At 44.2% G+C, this 20,725-nt stretch overlaps 2 protein-coding genes across 3 annotated transcripts in view; one reads left to right on the top strand and one right to left on the bottom strand.

The window, feature by feature from the left end:
• The window catches only part of chfr (checkpoint with forkhead and ring finger domains, E3 ubiquitin protein ligase), a 15,232-nt gene extending 9,151 nt beyond the window's left edge, over positions 1 to 6,081 (top strand). For both annotated transcript variants that reach the window (XM_017451417.3, XM_017451418.3), the window contains exons 14-18: positions 1,327 to 1,397; positions 1,663 to 1,750; positions 2,490 to 2,597; positions 2,769 to 2,841; positions 3,283 to 6,081. In XM_017451417.3, the coding sequence (XP_017306906.1) occupies positions 1,327 to 1,397; positions 1,663 to 1,750; positions 2,490 to 2,597; positions 2,769 to 2,841; positions 3,283 to 3,325 (383 nt within the window). In that variant the 3' untranslated portion in view covers positions 3,326 to 6,081. The remainder of the gene's footprint in view (positions 1 to 1,326; positions 1,398 to 1,662; positions 1,751 to 2,489; positions 2,598 to 2,768; positions 2,842 to 3,282) is intronic.
• A 2,154-nt stretch (positions 6,082 to 8,235) lies between these two features.
• The window catches only part of si:dkey-112e17.1 (uncharacterized), a 30,227-nt gene continuing 17,737 nt past the window's right edge, over positions 8,236 to 20,725 (bottom strand). Inside the window, exons 4-7 of the mRNA XM_053679271.1 lie at positions 14,710 to 14,807; positions 12,153 to 12,300; positions 10,985 to 11,215; positions 8,236 to 9,941 (exon numbers count right to left, since the gene is read on the bottom strand). Coding sequence (XP_053535246.1) covers positions 9,510 to 9,941; positions 10,985 to 11,215; positions 12,153 to 12,300; positions 14,710 to 14,807 — 909 coding nt within the window. The 3' untranslated portion in view covers positions 8,236 to 9,509. The remainder of the gene's footprint in view (positions 9,942 to 10,984; positions 11,216 to 12,152; positions 12,301 to 14,709; positions 14,808 to 20,725) is intronic.

Here is a 20,725-nt window from a genome sequence, read left to right as displayed (position 1 = left end):
AAAGACACCTTCCCATCCCCAGCCTGCATAAGTGTACACACCCTTTTATAATTGGGAGTGTGTCAGTGTTCAGAATCAACCAATCACATTCAAACTCATTAAATACTAATTGGTGTGCAACTGCCTTCAATTAAAGTGACCGATTAACCACAAATAAAGTCCAGCTGTTCCTGTACGATTCTCCTGACGACATCTGGTTAACATCCAAGTGGAAAAGCCCCTCACCACAAAGAGCTTACAGAGCAGGTACGGGATCTCACTGTTGAAAAATATCAATCAGGAGAGGGTTACAAAAACACTTTTCCAAGGCATTGGATAGACCATGGAGCACTGTAAAGATAATACTCAACACGTGGAGAAAATATGGCTCAGCAGTGACACTACTACGATCAGGACATCCCTCTAAAACTGATGAGAAGTTCAGGAGAAGCTGGACCTCGAGACTGCCAGGAGGCCTACAGCGACAGTAAAAGAACTGCAGCACATTCTCACAAGTACTGGCTGCTCCTTACATGTGACAACAATCTCCCAAATTCTTCATATCTCTGGGCTATGGGGTAGGGGGGCAAGACCGAAGCCTTTTTTAACTAAAAAATAAAATAAATAAAAGCATCCAATCTCCCAAAACTCATGTGGAATCATGTGTTATGGTCTGATGAGACCAAAGTTGGACGTTTCGGCAGTAATACCAGAATATATTTTTGGCACAGAAACAACACCAAAAGAACACCATGGTCACGGTGAAGCACGGCGGTGGCAGCATCAGACTTTCAGCTGGTGGAGGGAATCATGAACAGCTCCAAATACCAGACAATTCTGGAACAAAACCTTAAAGCTTCTGATAAAACACTTCATACGAAGAGCGGTTTCACCTTCAGCACGACGACCCGAAGCAAACCCGCTATACTCCAAAGTGACTGACTCTTACTCAAAAACAATCCAGAGCTGCTTCAGCTCAGCGCTGGTTCAGGGGTGTGTACACTTATACAGCCAGGTTATTGGACTTTTTCTTTCTTTTTTCTTTCTTTTTTCTCTTCACTTTTTCCCCCTAAAATGATTCTTATTGTTTTTCACTTTAACAGGTTAAAATTTCACAATCAGTAGAAAGGGTTCTGATTGATGTTGGTTTCAGTTTTTTACATCACAAAAACCTGCCATTTTAACAGGGGTGTGTAGACTTTTATATCCACTGTAATATTATTATTATTATTATTATTATTATTATTGTTGTTGTTGTTATTATTATTATTATTATTATTATTATTATTATTATTATTATTGTTATGAGTAGTAGTAGTATTTCTCATAGTTACTCTTATGTGATAGATCTGAATCTGACTGAGAAATGTCTGGACGGCGTCCTCAACAACAATCACTACGAGTCTGAAATCCTGCAGGTAAGATAATTCAACAAAACAATTTTGTTTATTTATTTTCAATGTTGTGAATTTACATTTTTTCACAATTTCTGTTACATTAACAAGCTTTATTTTTCTGACTGTGTGTAAAATGAGCAGCATGCAGTGTAACTATGAGTTATTATATTTTAAACATAAATATCAAGCCGCCATCTTTTTTTTATAATTATTTAGATTTTTATTTTTATTTATTTAGACTATTATTATTATTATTATTATTATTATTATTATTGGGGGTTATCAGAATTATTTGAGCTCCAGAGGAAAGACGTGGAAGGAGATGCTGCAGGAGACACTACAGAGCACACAGCAAGGCCTCTGCCACCTGTCTGGTAAAACACACACACACACACACACACACTCACTCACACACACTCAACCTCTTATATAAAATTTGTACCTTTATATGGTACAAACTTTCTACAAAATAAAAACACTGACATATTTATGTATATAAGAAAGGCATTGCGTGTCTCTGTCATCACAGAGGCGTACTTCTACTCTGATTATCCTTTTAATAATCTGTTTAATAAAGCAGTGATGTGTGCTGTAGTAATATACCTGTGCTGTTTTACCTTTCTAACTTACAGAGGGCCTCTGTCTGGGCAGGGTCTGTATCGGGTTGGGGAGGGGGTGGGGTCTGTATCAGGTTGGGGAGGGGGTGGGGTCTGTATCCGGTTGGGGAGGGGGTGGGGTCTGTATCCGGTTGGGGAGGGGGTGGGGTCTGTATCAGGTTGGGGAGGGGGTGGGGTCTGTATCCGGTTGGGGAGGGGGTGGGGTCTGTATCCGGTTGGGGAGGGGGTGGGGCCTGTATCCGGTTCGGGAGGGGGTGGGGTCTGTATCAGGTTGGGGAGGGGGTGGGGTCTGTATCGGGTTGGGGAGGGGGGTGGGGTCTGTATCGGGTTGGGGAGGGGGTGGGGTCTGTATCGGGTTGGGGAGGGGGTGGGGTCTCTACCAGGGCCTGAGTTGTGTGTTATTAGGCTGATATTATTAATGATGCTAGTGGGGGCTAATCACTCACTGTGTGTGTGTGTGTGTGTGTGTGTGTGTGTGTGTGTGTGTGTGGGGCAGATTATCGTATCAATGGAAACTCCTTCCTGTGTTACTGTTGTGGACTTCGCTTCTTTAAAGAACTCGCATATGTTTATAGAGCTAACATTCCTGCTGCTGAGCTACCAGGTACACACACACATACATACATATATATTTCATATACACATGTGTGTGTGTGTGTGTGTGTGTGTGTGTATATGTATATGTATATGTGTATATATATATATATACACACACACACACATTGAATTGAATTGAATTGAATCCCCCCCCCCCCCACCCCCCCCCCCCTCTCAGCTGCAGTGACCGTGAGACCGGATTGTTACTGGGGTCGTAACTGCAGAACACAAATCAAAGCTCACCACGCCATGTAAGAGTCTCCAATAAAACACAATAATAATAATAATAATAATAATAATAATTAACTAAGAGATATAGAGCAAGTATATATAATGGATATTAGATTAATAATAATTTATTTGTATTAAAATCCAATATTTGTTACTTTATTAAAGATGTATTTGTGTGTAAAGGTATTAATGACAATGCAGTAAGTAAAACACGAAGTTTCCGGTTGATGATTTTCTAATTCGACATTTTTTTGCCTGCTTTTCTTTTTTCCGCAGCATTGTCATGTTCCAAATTACACAGTTGTGAGATTGTAAACAGCCCAGCAAGCTTTGTGTTATTTTGTGTAATTCTTATTTCTCCCAGGAGAGGGCGTCAGATACTCAGATAATGATCAAACCATTTTAAATTCAAATCAAAACTATTCTATACTAATAGATAATTTTTTTTCTCCCCTTTTTAGGAAATTTAACCACATATGTGAGCAGACACGCTTTAAGAACTGAGGGCGTGTCCTGGACGATGATGTCACGGCTCTGGATTTAACCTTTTTCCTTTTTTCTCATAATGAATAATCATGGTGTTTTTACAATATGCAAATTCAGTCGGTTTTGAGGCGAGTAGACCAGCATCACTTTGTACTAGATATAGTTTACATGATAATCTGCACTTTCTCATTGCGTGTGTGATCGGATTTCAGGTTAAGATCGGATGAAACGAGCAGTCAGAACCGTACCGTACGTTATTATTCTAACACTTACTGAAACTTTGTGCCTAACGAGCATGTGCTGATTTAATATACAATCACTTCAGTATCAGTTATGATGATAACGATCATATTAATGATCTCGTTTTCTCATTTGAGATTTGGTTTCACTATACTGTTACTTCTCACGATGATGTTATTGTGCGTTAAATATCACGCATGGTGCGTCGTGATCTTTATTAACGGCTTCCCGTCTGAATCTCGAGCTTCCACTGGATTATTATTTTGCTGCAGCTCAGTAATTCTGTGCACATTTCTGTCCACATGATCACTTTAATACTTGTTAGATAAATTTTTCTCTCTCTCACACACACACACACACACACGCACACAGAAGATTGCTGTCTGATCTATCCTATGCACGAGAGAAGGCTAACACAGTCAGATATTTCTCACACACACACACCGCTGCACATTTTACTCCTCACCTCAATCAGCTGCTGCTTTCACCTTTTCCTGCTCCGGAGATGAAAACCGCTGCAGGTTGCCATATTTAATCGTTATCTCCCCTTTAATTACGACCTACGCTTCATTAAGGGCTATTAGGAGTCAGTAATTAACCCACATCTGTTTTGTACAGCTGTGCCTTCATTAAAAAGCCATTCTAATCAAGATTTTTGTGATGTCCAGCGATACGACAGCGGAGTCACTAACTCTCCTAAATGTGCACTGTTGTTATGTTCAGAGTATAACTGGAGTGTAATTATACGTGATGAATCAGCACAGCATCAAATAACCACTATAAAAAATAATAATATTAATAATAATACTTATTACAGGTTCTGTATTATAGAGATTGGGACGAAGCCTACATTTAGAATGGCAGATCGTTTTCCACACCATTGTACTCTACTCTAATTCTTTTTGGATTTATTATTATTATTATTATTATTATTATTATTATCGTTGTTGTTGTTGTTGTTAGTAAATACTTAATAATTTTGGATGGCTGCAGGAACAGCTACGACTTACGGAAATAAATCTGCCGTGCGGTACAGTAATAGTATGATATAATATAGGATCTGATGTAGTTTAGTAGTAATACAGTATAATGTAGTATGATGTAGGGGACTGCACGTGTTTCAGTAATAAGGTGAGATTATTATTATTATTATTATTATTATTATTATTACACCATACTGTATTATTACATCATGCGATACTGTCCCACAGTATAATACTTTACTGCGCCAGGTACTGTGTACAATACTGTCACAATCCCAAAGCATAATACCCCGCAATCATACGTCACTCCACACTACTACTACTGCACAATATAATCTGATAACGTACTACAGCGTCACATTATACTCTGCTTCCTGATCCTATAACCTGACTGCGCTGTAATATAATGTGCTGCCATGCTTTATACCGTGCTGTTCTCTCACTGCTCATCGCCGTTCTGTGCACCACAGCGGGAAACCGTGATTAAAGTTCGTACCTGCACAGGTAGGACAGATTTATTTTCTGTCTGCTGTCATGCCTGTAGCCGTCGTACTCCCAGTCTGTAGAGTTAAGTGTGCTTTAGGAGTGGTTATTTTTAATAATACTGGTTTTGCTTCATTAAAAATGCGATTTAAAATAACACTTTCTGATGACGAGGTGAGAAAGCGTGCTGATCGTGATCGGGAACACGATCGTGACAAAACCGGTCATTTGTAGATACTGGACTGGTGCAGATCATTTTCTCAGCCTGATTCTATCCTTTTGTTTTTGCAGTAAAGTCGCACTGGTAACGCCGGTATCTCTGTCCGATTATTCAGTATTGAACACTCTGAGGCCTTATGCATTCAATCATTAAAGAACTGAACATGGAGTGTTAGTCTCTGTGTGTTTGTGTTGTGCTAGAGGCAGAAGTGACGCTCTGAAGTCTGACCCTTCCTGTAGATCATGAGGCGTCCGTGATCACTGGAGTAAACCTGATGTTCCACGACCCACTAGTTTTGTGGCACTGTTTAGTAAATTAAAACATCCTTAGCTAATAGATTAAATTAGTCATTGTTTTAGCCCTTTTGTAATTGGTTAAGTGTGCATGATAATTGGTTAAAGGCCACAGTTGGCATCAATTCGTGCCCATTCAGGAAGTTTAATAATCTTCTGCATGGGTATTAGGGAAGTGTTGGAGCATCCACGTGGGATTTATCCTAGCTTCAGAAAGGGCTTTGTGTTCTATGAAGGAAAATGTTACATTAAAATGGCATTTTATTTTTTATAAATAAATAAAGGTCTCGCTCTCGTCCTACCTCATCCAAGCTGGAGCGTTGGGTTGAAAGAGAATAAGTGTAAACTGCTTTGTGTGTTCAGTAATTGTCTGACTCTGTGAACTCGGTCTGACTCTGTGAACTCGGACGACGTGAGTTAAAGGCCTTTCGGGCGTATAGTGCCTCTGTGTATTAGCAGTTGCTAAAAGATTAATGTTCTGTAGAAATCTAAAAAAAAAAATAAAGAAATGTTTACTGCAGTGATAAAAATGCATCAATAAAAGTTATAAAATAATGGTTAGTGTCTTTGTGTGAAGAAAGAAATGTGCAGTAGAGACGAACACTGTTCCACATGCTATTACGATCACACATCATGTACTCCTACATCATACACGCCCACTTCATCATACTGTAACGCTACTAATCCACGTCATGCTGTACTCACACTGTAGCAAACCTTACTGTATTGTGTGTGTTGTAACATAAGCAACACAAACGAGGAGGCGTGGCCCTGATCAGAGGCCAGTATTCTGTCATTTACTACTTTAACCAGCGCTGCGTTGGCACTCCCGTCTCGGCTCTGAGGGGTCTCGGTACTCCCGTCTCGGCCCTGAGGGGTCTCGGTACTCCCGTCTCGGCCCTGAGGGGGTCTCGGCACTCCCGTCTCGGCCCTGAGGGGTCTCGGCACTCCCGTCTCGGCCCTGAGGGGGTCTCGGCACTCCCGTCTCGGCCCTGAGGGGGTCTCGGCACTCCCGTCTCGGCTCTGAGGTGTGGTGGAGTAGTGTGAGTTTTCTCTGCCTTTTACTCAACCTCAGTAACCAGACGGTGTAAATATTAAGATCAGAGACAGTCAATATTTCACCCTAAAACACTCCATAGGGAAGTCGGAGCTTTGCAATCTTTCCCAAATTCACATCATGGGTTATTGCGGTCATGACATGGACAATAGCATACTTTGTTTTGTCCTATCGCATTCCAAAGCTGAGATGTGAGGCTCAGTTTCCAACAAATTCCAGGCAAATGCTTGAGAGGAAGCCCGGCAGTCTGAACGTAGCTGCTAGATTTCCTGTAATCAGTACATAAGGTACTATTAACTATCCCACGCCATCGTACTGTACTACCGCTATCCTAAAGCTTACTGTGATATTAGTAAACCACATCACTCTGTACTCCCGGTATCTCACGCCATACTGTACTGTGTACTGTAACACTACCAAGGAGACGTAGCTCTGATCAGACGGCAGAATTCTGTCCTTTAATACTCTACACAGAGCTGTCTCAGTACTCAGAGCTAGCGTTCTAGTCTAATAGACAGACCAACGTTGCACTCCTGTCCATGTCGCCACATCAGTTACCCAAAGTGCAAATATGAATAAGATCAGAGAAGGTCAAAAGTTCTCCAATCTTCCCCAAATCCAGATTGTGGATTTCTGGAGCCGTAGACGTAGGCATGAGCACGCTTATCTTTTCCCCATCACACTCCAGAACTGAGCTCTGAGGCTGTTTCAGCTAATTCTACTATTTTAATTGACTGGAATTTGACAGGATTTGAAGCCTCAGATCTCAGCTTTGGTGTGAGATACACAGACCAAACCTGCGCTACTGTTTACATCTCGAGCCCAGTAACTCTCAGTGTGAATCTGGGGAAGATCTGAGAACATCACATTTTTCACCTGAAAAAAAACAAAGGCTAACTAACCCCTTACGTTTTTTTTCCAGAGTGAAAAAATTGACGTTCTCAGATCTTTTTCAAATTCACAGCATGGCTTATTGGTACGAAGACATAGACATGAGTCCAAGTTTGGTCTAAATATCACACTCAGAAACGGAGATCTGAGGCTCTGTTTCCAGCAAATTCCAGTATATTTTATTGGCTGGGATTTGTCAGAACTAGAAGCCTCAGATCTCGGATTTGGAGCGAGATATTCAGACCAAACCTGCGCTCGTGTATACTTCTTGACATCAGTAACCAACACTGCAAATATAAAGAGGATCAGAGAAAGTCCAAATTTTAACCTGAAAATTTGACCATCTCAGATCTTCCCCAAACTCAAGTGTGTGGTTTTCAAGAGAGAGAGAGTCTGTGTGTGTGTGTGTGTGTGTGTGTGTGTGTGTGTGTGTGTGTGTCTCTCCCCTCAGTCATCTCACACTTCTACATTCCTTCGAGGCTCAGATTAGACCTTGACCTGGAGCCAATCCCTGCATCCTTCTCAGGTTTTAAAGTGTTGAGGAGACACACTAACCTAAATTTACCCAATAAACAACGTTTGGAATTATAAATCAAATTATCCAACTGGATTAACGTTATCATTTTTCTTTCCTTGAAGCTACATTTCTTAAATTATTCTTCACAAACATCACCGAAAAATGATTACATTTCATTAGACCCATGTACTCGGCCCTGTAAATCACTGCAAACAGACGTCACGTAACACTTTATTTCAACTGATTTGTTAGTTACTGCATTTGTTCTTTTTATTTATTTCTTTAATTTTTTTTTTACAACAATAATCGTTTTTCCCTTTATAACACTTTACCCACAGGAGAACATCACCGTCACTGCGTTCACCATCACACACACTCATGTAGAGCACGAACATGACCTTTACAAACGCTTCATATTTACGACAGCGTAGCGCTCGCTCCACTGACGTCAGCACGGCCGAGTGAAATATTCAGCAGCGTTAATAATCCACAGAACGAATCAAAAGACCGACAACCCGACACACTTTTTCGTGAAAGAGGAACAAGTGAAGTGAACAAGGGAAAGTCGTCAAGTCATTATATTTTAAAGTGTGCATTATAACAATCATATTAAAGGACACACGATAGATATGATATAAGCTATTTATCGGTACATACTCGTGGTGTTGAAGAATATAATAATCTTTTTTTTTACGGTAATCAGTCCACAAAACATTTAAATATTTTTGAGATATCAAAAATGTGCTTTGTTATGTAAAGAGGCACGACTGTATTAATGTACAAATCCATCAGCAGTCACTTCTTACTGATACACACACTCACTCACACACACACACACACACACACACACACACACACACACACACCGCATACCGCCATACTTTATACTAAAGAAACACAGGATAGAAACGCACGTTCAGTAATATGACTCAGAAGCAGAATGAATCATTCATGAATGAATCATTTGAATCGTTTGCTCTGCAGCTATGAAGCAAATGCTACGGAAATCTATCTTATACAATTTTTTTTCTCTTAATATATCCCATATGTCTCAAACGCTGGACGGTTATGGGAGCCGCCATCTTGGACAACTTCAACTTTGTTTCCTCACCACAGCTCGGCATCGTTCCTGACCAGACCCCCAGGCTAAACCGCTAAAAGTTCCTGTTTGAAATCAGGAAGTGATGCAAAAAAAATAATAAAGTTCCAGTTTAAAGTGGTTTATATTTGTAAACACAGTATTCTACTATTAATTATCGATTATGACATTTGAATAAATTACGTTTGGCGTGTCGTAATCGGATCAGAAATAGACTTTCGTGCTAGCTAAATTAGCCTCGAGTGGGAAACTGATCAACAACATCTGGAATAAAATACGCAGCACACTGCGAATGGACGTTAGACATGTTTTTGCCATACTGCACCTTTAAATGTACCTGGCTAGCTAGCACTACTCGCTAAATAGTCTGTAAAAGGGATAACACGCGGTACGGTACGACAGCATGCGGTTTCAGGCGATCACATGTCCTTCCCCACAGAGTCACTCAGCACGGTCACATGACTCAGCGAAGGAAGCTGGATCTTACGGGACGTGTATTTCAAAACAGCAGATTCCTCATCTGTAAAAGCCAAGTGGGTGGAGCCTAATGAAGGAAGGGACTCATGATTCCCCACGTCGTTGTTTTTCACATGGTTTTGATGTTCGGCTGAAACCAGAGGCTCTCGATCATCATCTTCTGAAATGGCGAACACGGGAATGGTGACGTGATCATCATCATCAGCAGAGAACTTGCAGATTTTAACCTCCGCTCCTTGCTCCGGGACACAGAGGGCGCCATCGGGCTCGCAGATCTGCTGAGACGTGTGTGATCGTGACGTGTAGCGGCGCTGATGCTGAGCCGAGGGAACCTTCACGCCATCATCGCCGTCCACCACAGAACCTGGAGAAACCTGAGGAACCAAATGCATCACTAAACATCTGTAGATGATTATGTATTAATAAATTCTACACATTATGTACAACAGATGTAGTAGCTGGCACGCTGAGTTCTGTGTGTGACGTGTCATAAATCCTCTTCAGGATGCACTAATCACACTTTAATCCTGATAATCTATTCAAACGTACAATAATCTTATGGAACTCATGATGGAGCAGCAGAATGAATTCAGAAGTTTACAGGAACATTTTATCTGCAGATTCACAGGGAAACGCGTCCGAATGAATCAGGAGGAACTTCATCACGCAGCAAGACAACGATCCAAAATACACTTCCACCTCAACACAGGACTTCATCAGGGGGAAAGTGGAAGGTTTTAAACTGGACACGTCCATCACCAGCCCTTCACCCAACTGATCAGCACCTCACCTCCTGAAGAGGAGACTGAAGGGAGAAACCCCCCGAAACACACAACTACTGACAGAAGCTGCAGGAGAAACCTGGAGAAGCTTCACAGGAGAAGAAAGCAGCAGTGTGGTGTCAGTGAGGCGCAGGAGTGATGCAGTTACTGCACGCAAGGGATATAACCCAAATATTAATATTATATTTATAAATATTATTTATTTACTGCACGCAAGGGATATAACCCAAATATTAATATTATATTTATAAATATTATTTATTTTAATTTACTTCAGGACTGATCTGTTCATATATTTTTGCTCATCTAAAAAATGTGTGTTGTGATACAGAAGGTTGTGTTTTATGTTGTGTAACACGTCTAGATGTAAACACCAGGAAATAAAAACTGAAATCCTAAACTCTCGTCTCATCTCCATCTTCTGATCTCAAACCCAGACGTCTGTGGTGTAGAGCACACACTAATACCACTGGCCTTGTGTTCCAATAGTTTCGGAGGGAACTGCACATTACTTTTATTAAAATTATATATATATATATATATATATATAAATATTAATCCTAACGCTTAAAAGAAACCTCATCTATTTTTTTTATAATAATAATAATAATAATAATAATAATAAATGAACTCACAGTGTCCACTAGTTTGGTGAAGGGGCTTGTTAAATTCCAGCTGCACCATTTCCTGTTTAATTGAGGAAGAGGAAGTAGGAAGTCGTGGAAGGTTCGGACGCTCCACGCTCGAGGACGCGCTGATCCAACATGGCTGCCACGACTCGGCCAGTTAGAGGGCTCGCTTCGAGGCATCCAATCAGATGGCTGCACAGTTCCCGTGTCACTGCGTCGCAGAAAACGTTCACGGTGCTGCGGGAGAACAGTTAATGTTCACGTGTGTATTAAAATGAGTAATGATTAGACGTTAATCATTTCATTTCTAGTTTTATTGTCTTAAACACCAGGGACGGGGAGAATCACATGACAGATTACGCAGAATTTACAATAAATTCAGTCAGACAGCCATTTTCTGTCACGCAGCGAAGTGAAGTGGTCAGCTATCTGCTCTCTGCCTCGTACTGACCATCTCAACACTGCGGCGTCCGACTCGGACATTCCCAAACCAGATCTGACCCGAGCCCCACGTCTAAACAGCTTGCTAATCGCACAGACCCACATCTGGAGATGTCTGATAAGCACAACAAGAAACCTACAAAGTGATGTGATGAATTAACGACCAGGCTCCACTGGAATTAAAACCGAACACCAGAGACTCTTACAGGGATGATTTCAGCACTACGCACAGTTTTGTTTTGCTTTTTTAGTTGATTTTATTACGTACAGTGTGAAAACAACCCGAACCAAACAGCCAATGAATCAAAAGAATCAATTTCTCTCCGATTCTGACTCAACACAGGGATTAATACGAAACGCGGGAGTGTATGCACGGGCACATTAACCTGTATGTTTGTGAGGATACATAAAAACACTGACTGTGTGTGTGTGTGTGTGTGTGTGTGTGTATGAGTGACGGCAGTGCTGTTCCTGCATGAGTTTACTGCGAGACATGGAGCGAGACACAGAAATCCACTTCATAGTACAAAGAGGTTTAGTTCCCTAATCACACTTTAATCCCAATAATCCACTACAACCGTACATGATAATCTGATTACGCATGTCAGAGTACATTCAGTTCCTCCCTGAACACACAGCAAGTAAATATTTCACTGATACTTTACTGAATAGAGCAGGTGTGTGTGTGTGTGTGTGTGTGTGTGTGTGTGTGTGTGTGTGTGTGTGTGTGTACCGTGCAAGGAGAAAACGATGGTGTGTCTGTGTTTGAGATAACAAACACTTCATCTGTCCCCAATTCCATCTCCATAAGGCCATTAGTACACCCCAGCTCTGCATTCTGGGAAATTTGGCATTCTGGGATGTTACCTGTGTGAGGTAAGGTGAGAGCATTACCTGTGTGCGGTAAGGTGAGGGCGTTACCTGTGTGAGATAAGTTGAGGTAAGGTGAGGGGGTTACCTGTGTGAGGTAAGGTGGGGAAAGGTGAGGGGGTTACCTGTGTGAGGTAAGGTGAGGTAAGGTGGGGGTTACCTGTGTGAGGTAAGGTTAGGTAAGGTGAGGGGGTTACCTGTGTGAGGTAAGGTGGGGTAAGGTGAGAGCATTATCTGTGTGAGGTAAGGTTAGGTAAGGTGAGGGTGTTACCTGTGTGAGGTAAGGTGGGGTAAGGTGAGGGTGTTGCCTGTGTGAGGTAAGGTGAGGGTGTTACCTGTGTGAGGTAAGGTTAGGTAAGGTGAGGGTGTTACCTGTGTGAGGTAAGGTGGGGTAAGGTGAGAGCATTACCTGTGTGAGGTAAGGTTAGGTAAGGTGAGGGTGTTACCTGTGTGAGGTAAGGTTAGGTAAGGTGAGGGTGTTACCTGTGTGAGGTAAGGTGGGGTAAGGTGAGGGTGTTGCCTGTGTGAGGTAAGGTGAGGGGTTTACCTGTGTGAGGTAAGGTGGGGAAAGGTGAGGGGTTTACCTGTGTGAGGTAAGGTGGGGAAAGGTGAGGGGGTTACCTGTGTGAGGTAAGGTGGGGTAAGGTGAGGGTGTTACCTGTGTGAGGTAAGGTGGGGTAAGGTGAGGGTGTTACCTGTGTGAGGTAAGGTGAGGGGGTTATCTGTGTGAGATAAGGTGAGGTAAGGTGAGAGCATTACCTGTGTGAGGTAAGGTTAGGTAAGGTGAGGGGGTTACCTGTGTGAGGTAAGGTGGGGTAAGGTGAGGGTGTTACCTGTGTGAGGTAAGGTGAGGAGGTTATCTGTGTGAGATAAGGTGAGGTAAGATGAGGGGGTTACCTGTGTGAGGTAAGGTTAGGTAAGGTGAGGGGGTTACCTGTGTGAGGTAAGGTGAGGGGGTTATCTGTGTGAGGTAAGGTGTGGGGGTTATCTGTGTGAGATAAGGTGAGGTAAGATGAGGGGGTTACCTGTGTGAGGTAAGGTTAGGGTGTTACCTGTGTGAGGTAAGGTGAGGTAAGGTGAGAGCATTACCTGCGTGAGGTAAGGTGAGGGGGTTACCTGTGTGAGGTAAGGTGGGGTAAGGTGAGGGTGTTACCTGTGTGAGGTAAGGTGAGGGGGTTATCTGTGTGAGGTAAGGTGGGGGTTACCTGTGTGAGGTAAGGTGGGGTAAGGTGAGAGCATTACCTGTGTGAGGTAAGGTTAGGTAAGGTGAGGGTGTTACCTGTGTGAGGTAAGATGGGGTAAGGTGAGGGTGTTGCCTGTGTGAGGTAAGGTGAGGGTGTTACCTGTGTGAGGTAAGGTGAGGGGTTTACCTGTGTGAGGTAAGGTGGGGAAAGGTGAGGGGTTTACCTGTGTGAGGTAAGGTGGGGAAAGGTGAGGGGGTTACCTGTGTGAGGTAAGGTGGGGAAAGGTGAGGGGGTTACCTGTGTGAGGTAAGGTGAGGTAAGGTGGGGGTTACCTGTGTGAGGTAAGGTGGGGTAAGGTGAGGGTGTTACCTGTGTGAGGTAAGGTGGGGTAAGGTGAGGGTGTTACCTGTGTGAGGTAAGGTGAGGGGGTTATCTGTGTGAGATAAGGTGAGGTAAGGTGAGAGCATTACCTGTGTGAGGTAAGGTTAGGTAAGGTGAGGGGGTTACCTGTGTGAGGTAAGGTGAGGGGGTTACCTGTGTGAGGTAAGGTGAGGGGGTTATCTGTGTGAGGTAAGGTTAGGTAAGGTGAGGGGGTTACCTGTGTGAGGTAAGGTGGGGTAAGGTGAGGGTGTTACCTGTGTGAGGTAAGGTGAGGGGGTTATCTGTGTGAGATAAGGTGAGGTAAGATGAGGGGGTTACCTGTGTGAGGTAAGGTGAGGGGGTTACCTGTGTGAGGTAAGGTGGGGTAAGGTGAGGGTGTTACCTGTGTGAGGTAAGGTGAGGGGGTTATCGGTGTGAGGTAAGGTGAGGGGGTTATCTGTGTGAGATAAGGTGAGGTAAGATGAGGGGGTTACCTGTGTGAGGTAAGGTGGGGAAAGGTGAGGGGGTTACCTGTGTGAGGTAAGGTGGGGAAAGGTGAGGGGGTTACCTGTGTGAGGTAAGGTGAGGTAAGGTGGGGGTTACCTGTGTGAGGTAAGGTTAGGTAAGGTGAGGGGGTTACCTGTGTGAGGTAAGGTTAGGTAAGGTGAGGGGGTTACCTGTGTGAGGTAAGGTTAGGTAAGGTGAGGGGGTTACCTGTGTGAGGTAAGGTTAGGTAAGGTGAGGGGGTTACCTGTGTGAGGTAAGGTTAGGTAAGGTGAGGGGGTTACCTGTGTGAGGTAAGGTTAGGTAAGGTGAGGGGGTTACCTGTGTGAGGTAAGGTTAGGTAAGGTGAGGGGGTTACCTGTGTGAGGTAAGGTGGGGTTTTTGTCATTTTTGTTGAGTTCTTGTTCGGGGTGATTTGCAGTAACCAACTGAAGTTCACTGGAATCAGTATGAAAGTTCTGAACTGGAACCTGAAACACAATACACACAAATCTACACAACTCGGAAGTCTAGAACTTCCTAAATACATAAGTTCATATAACCTTTACAACTCTACATAACCTATATAACACACTTATACACACCTTATAAATCTACACAAGTCAGAACGCTACACAACTCAGGAATCTTTCCAACCTTCACACAACCGACATTAGTTTAGAAAATAACTTAACTTCACATCTTAACACGACCCTAACATGACCCTAAACACGACCCTAACATGACCCTAAACACAACCCTAACACGACCCTAAACACGAACCTAACATGACCCTAAACACGAACCTAACACGACCCTAAACACGAACCTAACATGACCCTAAACACGACCCTAAACACGACCCTAAACACGAACCTAACATGACCCTAAACACGACCCTAACACGACCCTAAACACGACCCTAAACACGAACCTAACATGACCCTAAACACGACCCTAAACACGACCCTAAACACGAACCTAACATGACCCTAAACACGACCCTAACACGACCCTAAACACGACCCTAACACGACCCTAAACACGAACCTAACATGACCCTAAACACGACCCTAACACGACCCTAAACACGACCCTAACACGACCCTAAACACGACCCTAACACGACCCTAAACACGACCCTAACATGACCCTAAACACGACCCTAAACACGACCCTAACATGACCCTAAACACGACCCTAACACGAACCTAACATGACTCTAAACATGACCCTAACATAACCCTAACATGACCCTAAACACGACCCAAACACGAACCTAACATGACTCTAAACACGACTCTAAACACGACCCTAAACACGACCCTAACATGACCCTAAACACGACCCTAAACACGACCCTAAACACGAACCTAACATGACCCTAAACACGACCCTAACATGACCCTAAACACGACCCTAAACACGACCCTAAACACGACCCTAACATGACCCTAAACACGACCCTAACACGACCCTAAACACGACCCTAACATGACCCTAAACACGACCCTAACACGACCCTAACACGACTCTAAACACGACCCTAACATGACCCTAAACACGACCCTAAACACGACCCTAACACGACCCTAAACACGACCCTAAACACGAACCTAACACGACCCTAAACACGACCCTAACATGACCCTAAACACGAACCTAACATGACCCTAAACACGACCCTAACACGACCCTAAACACGACCCTAAACACGACCCTAACATGACCCTAAACACGACCCTAACATGACCCTAAACACGACCCTAACACGAACCTAACATGACTCTAAACACGACCCTAAACACGACCCAAACACGAACCTGACATGACTCTAAACACGACTCTAAACACGACCCTAAACACGACCCTAACATGACCCTAAACACGACCCTAAACACGACCCTAACACGACCCTAAACACGACCCTAACATGACCCTAACATGACCCTAAACACGAACCTAACATGACCCTAAACACGACCCTAACATGACCCTAAACACGAACCTAACATGACCCTAAACACGACCCTAACACGACCCTAAACACGACCCTAAACACGAACCTAACATGACCCTAAACACGACCCTAACATGACCCTAAACACGACCCTAACACGACCCTAAACACGACCCTAACACGACCCTAAACACGACCCTAACATGACCCTAACATGACCCTAAACACGAACCTAACATGACCCTAAACACGACCCTAACATGACCCTAAACACGAACCTAACATGACCCTAAACACGACCCTAACACGACCCTAAACACGACCCTAAACACGAACCTAACATGACCCTAAACACGACCCTAACATGACCCTAAACACGACCCTAACACGACCCTAAACACGACCCTAACATGACCCTAAACACGACCCTAACACGACCCTAACACGACTCTAAACACGACCCTAACACGACTCTAAACACGACCCTAACATGACCCTAAACACGACCCTAAACACGACCCTAACATGACCCTAAACACGACCCTAAACACGACCCTAACACGACCCTAAACACGAACCTAACATGACCCTAAACACGACCCTAACATGACCCTAAACACGACCCTAACACGACCCTAACACGACTCTAAACACGACCCTAACACGACTCTAAACACGACCCTAACACGACCCTAAACACGACCCTAACACGACCCTAAACACGAACCTAACATGACCCTAAACACGACCCTAACACGACCCTAAACACGACCCTAACACGACCCTAAACACGACCCTAACATGACCCTAAACACGACCCTAAACACGACCCTAACATGACCCTAAACACGACCCTAACACGAACCTAACATGACTCTAAACATGACCCTAACATGACCCTAAACACGACCCAAACACGAACCTAACATGACTCTAAACACGACTCTAAACACGACCCTAAACACGACCCTAACATGACCCTAAACACGACCCTAAACACGACCCTAAACACGAACCTAACATGACCCTAAACACGACCCTAACATGACCCTAAACACGAACCTAACATGACCCTAAACACGACCCTAAACACGACCCTAAACACGAACCTAACACGACCCTAAACATGACCCTAAACACGACCCTAACATGACCCTAAACACGACCCTAACACGACCCTAAACACGACCCTAACACGACCCTAAACACGACCCTAACATGACCCTAAACACGACCCTAACACGACCCTAACACGACTCTAAACACGACCCTAACATGACCCTAAACACGACCCTAAACACGACCCTAAACACGACCCTAACACGACCCTAAACACGACCCTAAACACGACCCTAACATGACCCTAAACACGAACCTAACATGACCCTAAACACGACCCTAACACGACCCTAAACACGACCCTAAACACGACCCTAACATGACCCTAAACACGACCCTAACATGACCCTAAACACGACCCTAACACGAACCTAAACACGACCCTAAACACGACCCTAACATGACCCTAACATGACCCTAAACACGACCCTAACATGACCCTAAACACGACCCTAACACGACCCTAAACACGACCCTAAACACGACCCTAACATGACCCTAAACACGACCCTAACATGACCCTAAACACGACCCTAACACGAACCTAACATGACTCTAAACACGACCCTAAACACGACCCAAACACGAACCTAACATGACTCTAAACACGACTCTAAACACGACCCTAACATGACCCTAAACACGACCCTAAACACGACCCTAAACACGACCCTAACATGACCCTAACATGACCCTAAACACGAACCTAACATGACCCTAAACACGACCCTAACATGACCCTAAACACGAACCTAACATGACCCTAAACACGACCCTAACACGACCCTAAACACGACCCTAAACACGAACCTAACATGACCCTAAACACGACCCTAACATGACCCTAAACACGACCCTAACACGACCCTAAACACGACCCTAACACGACCCTAAACACGACCCTAACACGACCCTAACATGACCCTAAACACGAACCTAACATGACCCTAAACACGACCCTAACATGACCCTAAACACGAACCTAACATGACCCTAAACACGACCCTAACACGACCCTAAACACGACCCTAAACACGAACCTAACATGACCCTAAACACGACCCTAACATGACCCTAAACACGACCCTAACATGACCCTAAACACGACCCTAACACGACTCTAAACACGACCCTAACACGACTCTAAACACGACCCTAACATGACCCTAAACACGACCCTAACACGACCCTAAACACGACCCTAACATGACCCTAAACACGACCCTAAACACGACCCTAACACGACTCTAAACACGACCCTAACACGACTCTAAACACGACCCTAACATGACCCTAAACACGACCCTAACACGACCCTAAACACGACCCTAACATGACCCTAAACACGACCCTAAACACGACCCTAACACGACCCTAACATGACCCTAAACACGACCCTAAACACGACCCTAAACACGAACCTAACATGACCCTAAACACGACCCTAACATGACCCTAAACACGACCCTAACACGACCCTAAACACGACCCTAACATGACCCTAAACACGACCCTAACATGACCCTAAACACGAACCTAACACGACCCTAAACACGACCCTAACACGACCCTAAACACGACCCTAAACACGAACCTAACATGACCCTAAACACGACCCTAACATGACCCTAAACACGACCCTAACACGACCCTAAACACGACCCTAACATGACCCTAAACACGACCCTAACATGACCCTAAACACGAACCTAACACGACCCTAAACACGACCCTAAACACGAACCTAACATGACCCTAAACACGACCCTAACATGACCCTAAACACGACCCTAACACGACCCTAAACACGACCCTAACATGACCCTAAACACGACCCTAACACGACCCTAACACGACTCTAAACACGACCCTAACACGACTCTAAACACGACCCTAACATGACCCTAAACACGACCCTAACACGACCCTAAACACGACCCTAACATGACCCTAAACACGACCCTAAACACGACCCTAACACGACCCTAACATGACCCTAAACACGACCCTAAACACGACCCTAAACACGAACCTAACATGACCCTAAACACGACCCTAACATGACCCTAAACACGACCCTAACACGACCCTAAACACGACCCTAACATGACCCTAAACACGACCCTAACACGACTCTAAACACGACCCTAACATGACCCTAAACACGACCCTAACACGACCCTAAACACGACCCTAACACGACTCTAAACACGACTCTAAACACGACTCTAAACACGACTCTAAACACGACCGTAAACACGAGCCTAACACGACCCTAAACACGACCCTAACACGACCCTAAACACGACCCTAACACGACCCTAAACACGACCCTAACATGACCCTAAACACGACCCTAAACACGACCCTAACACGACCCTAACATGACCCTAAACACGACCCTAAACACGACCCTAAACACGAACCTAACATGACCCTAAACACGACCCTAACATGACCCTAAACACGACCCTAACACGACCCTAAACACGACCCTAACATGACCCTAAACACGACCCTAACATGACCCTAAACACGAACCTAACATGACCCTAAACACGACCCTAACACGACCCTAAACACGACCCTAAACACGAACCTAACATGACCCTAAACACGACCCTAACATGACCCTAAACACGACCCTAACACGACCCTAAACACGACCCTAACATGACCCTAAACACGACCCTAACATGACCCTAAACACGAACCTAACATGACCCTAAACACGACCCTAACACGACCCTAAACACGACCCTAAACACGAACCTAACATGACCCTAAACACGACCCTAACATGACCCTAAACACGACCCTAACACGACCCTAAACACGACCCTAACATGACCCTAAACACGACCCTAACACGACCCTAACACGACTCTAAACACGACCCTAACACGACTCTAAACACGACCCTAACATGACCCTAAACACGACCCTAACACGACCCTAAACACGACCCTAACATGACCCTAAACACGACCCTAAACACGACCCTAACACGACCCTAACATGACCCTAAACACGACCCTAAACACGACCCTAAACACGAACCTAACATGACCCTAAACACGACCCTAACACGACCCTAAACACGACCCTAACATGACCCTAAACACGACCCTAACACGACTCTAAACACGACCCTAACATGACCCTAAACACGACCCTAACACGACCCTAAACACGACCCTAACACGAACCTAACACGACTCTAAACACGACTCTAAACACGACCCTAAACACGACCCTAACACGACTCTAAACACGACCCTAACACGACTCTAAACACGACCCTAACATGACCCTAAACACGACCCTAAC

The sequence above is a fragment of the Ictalurus punctatus genome, unplaced genomic scaffold, assembly GCF_001660625.3.
Source record: "Ictalurus punctatus breed USDA103 unplaced genomic scaffold, Coco_2.0 tig00006342, whole genome shotgun sequence".
In the NCBI taxonomy this organism is placed as follows: domain Eukaryota; kingdom Metazoa; phylum Chordata; class Actinopteri; order Siluriformes; family Ictaluridae; genus Ictalurus; species Ictalurus punctatus.
The sequence above is the reverse complement of the archived record's forward strand: the minus strand, read 5'-3'. Positions and strand labels throughout refer to the sequence as shown.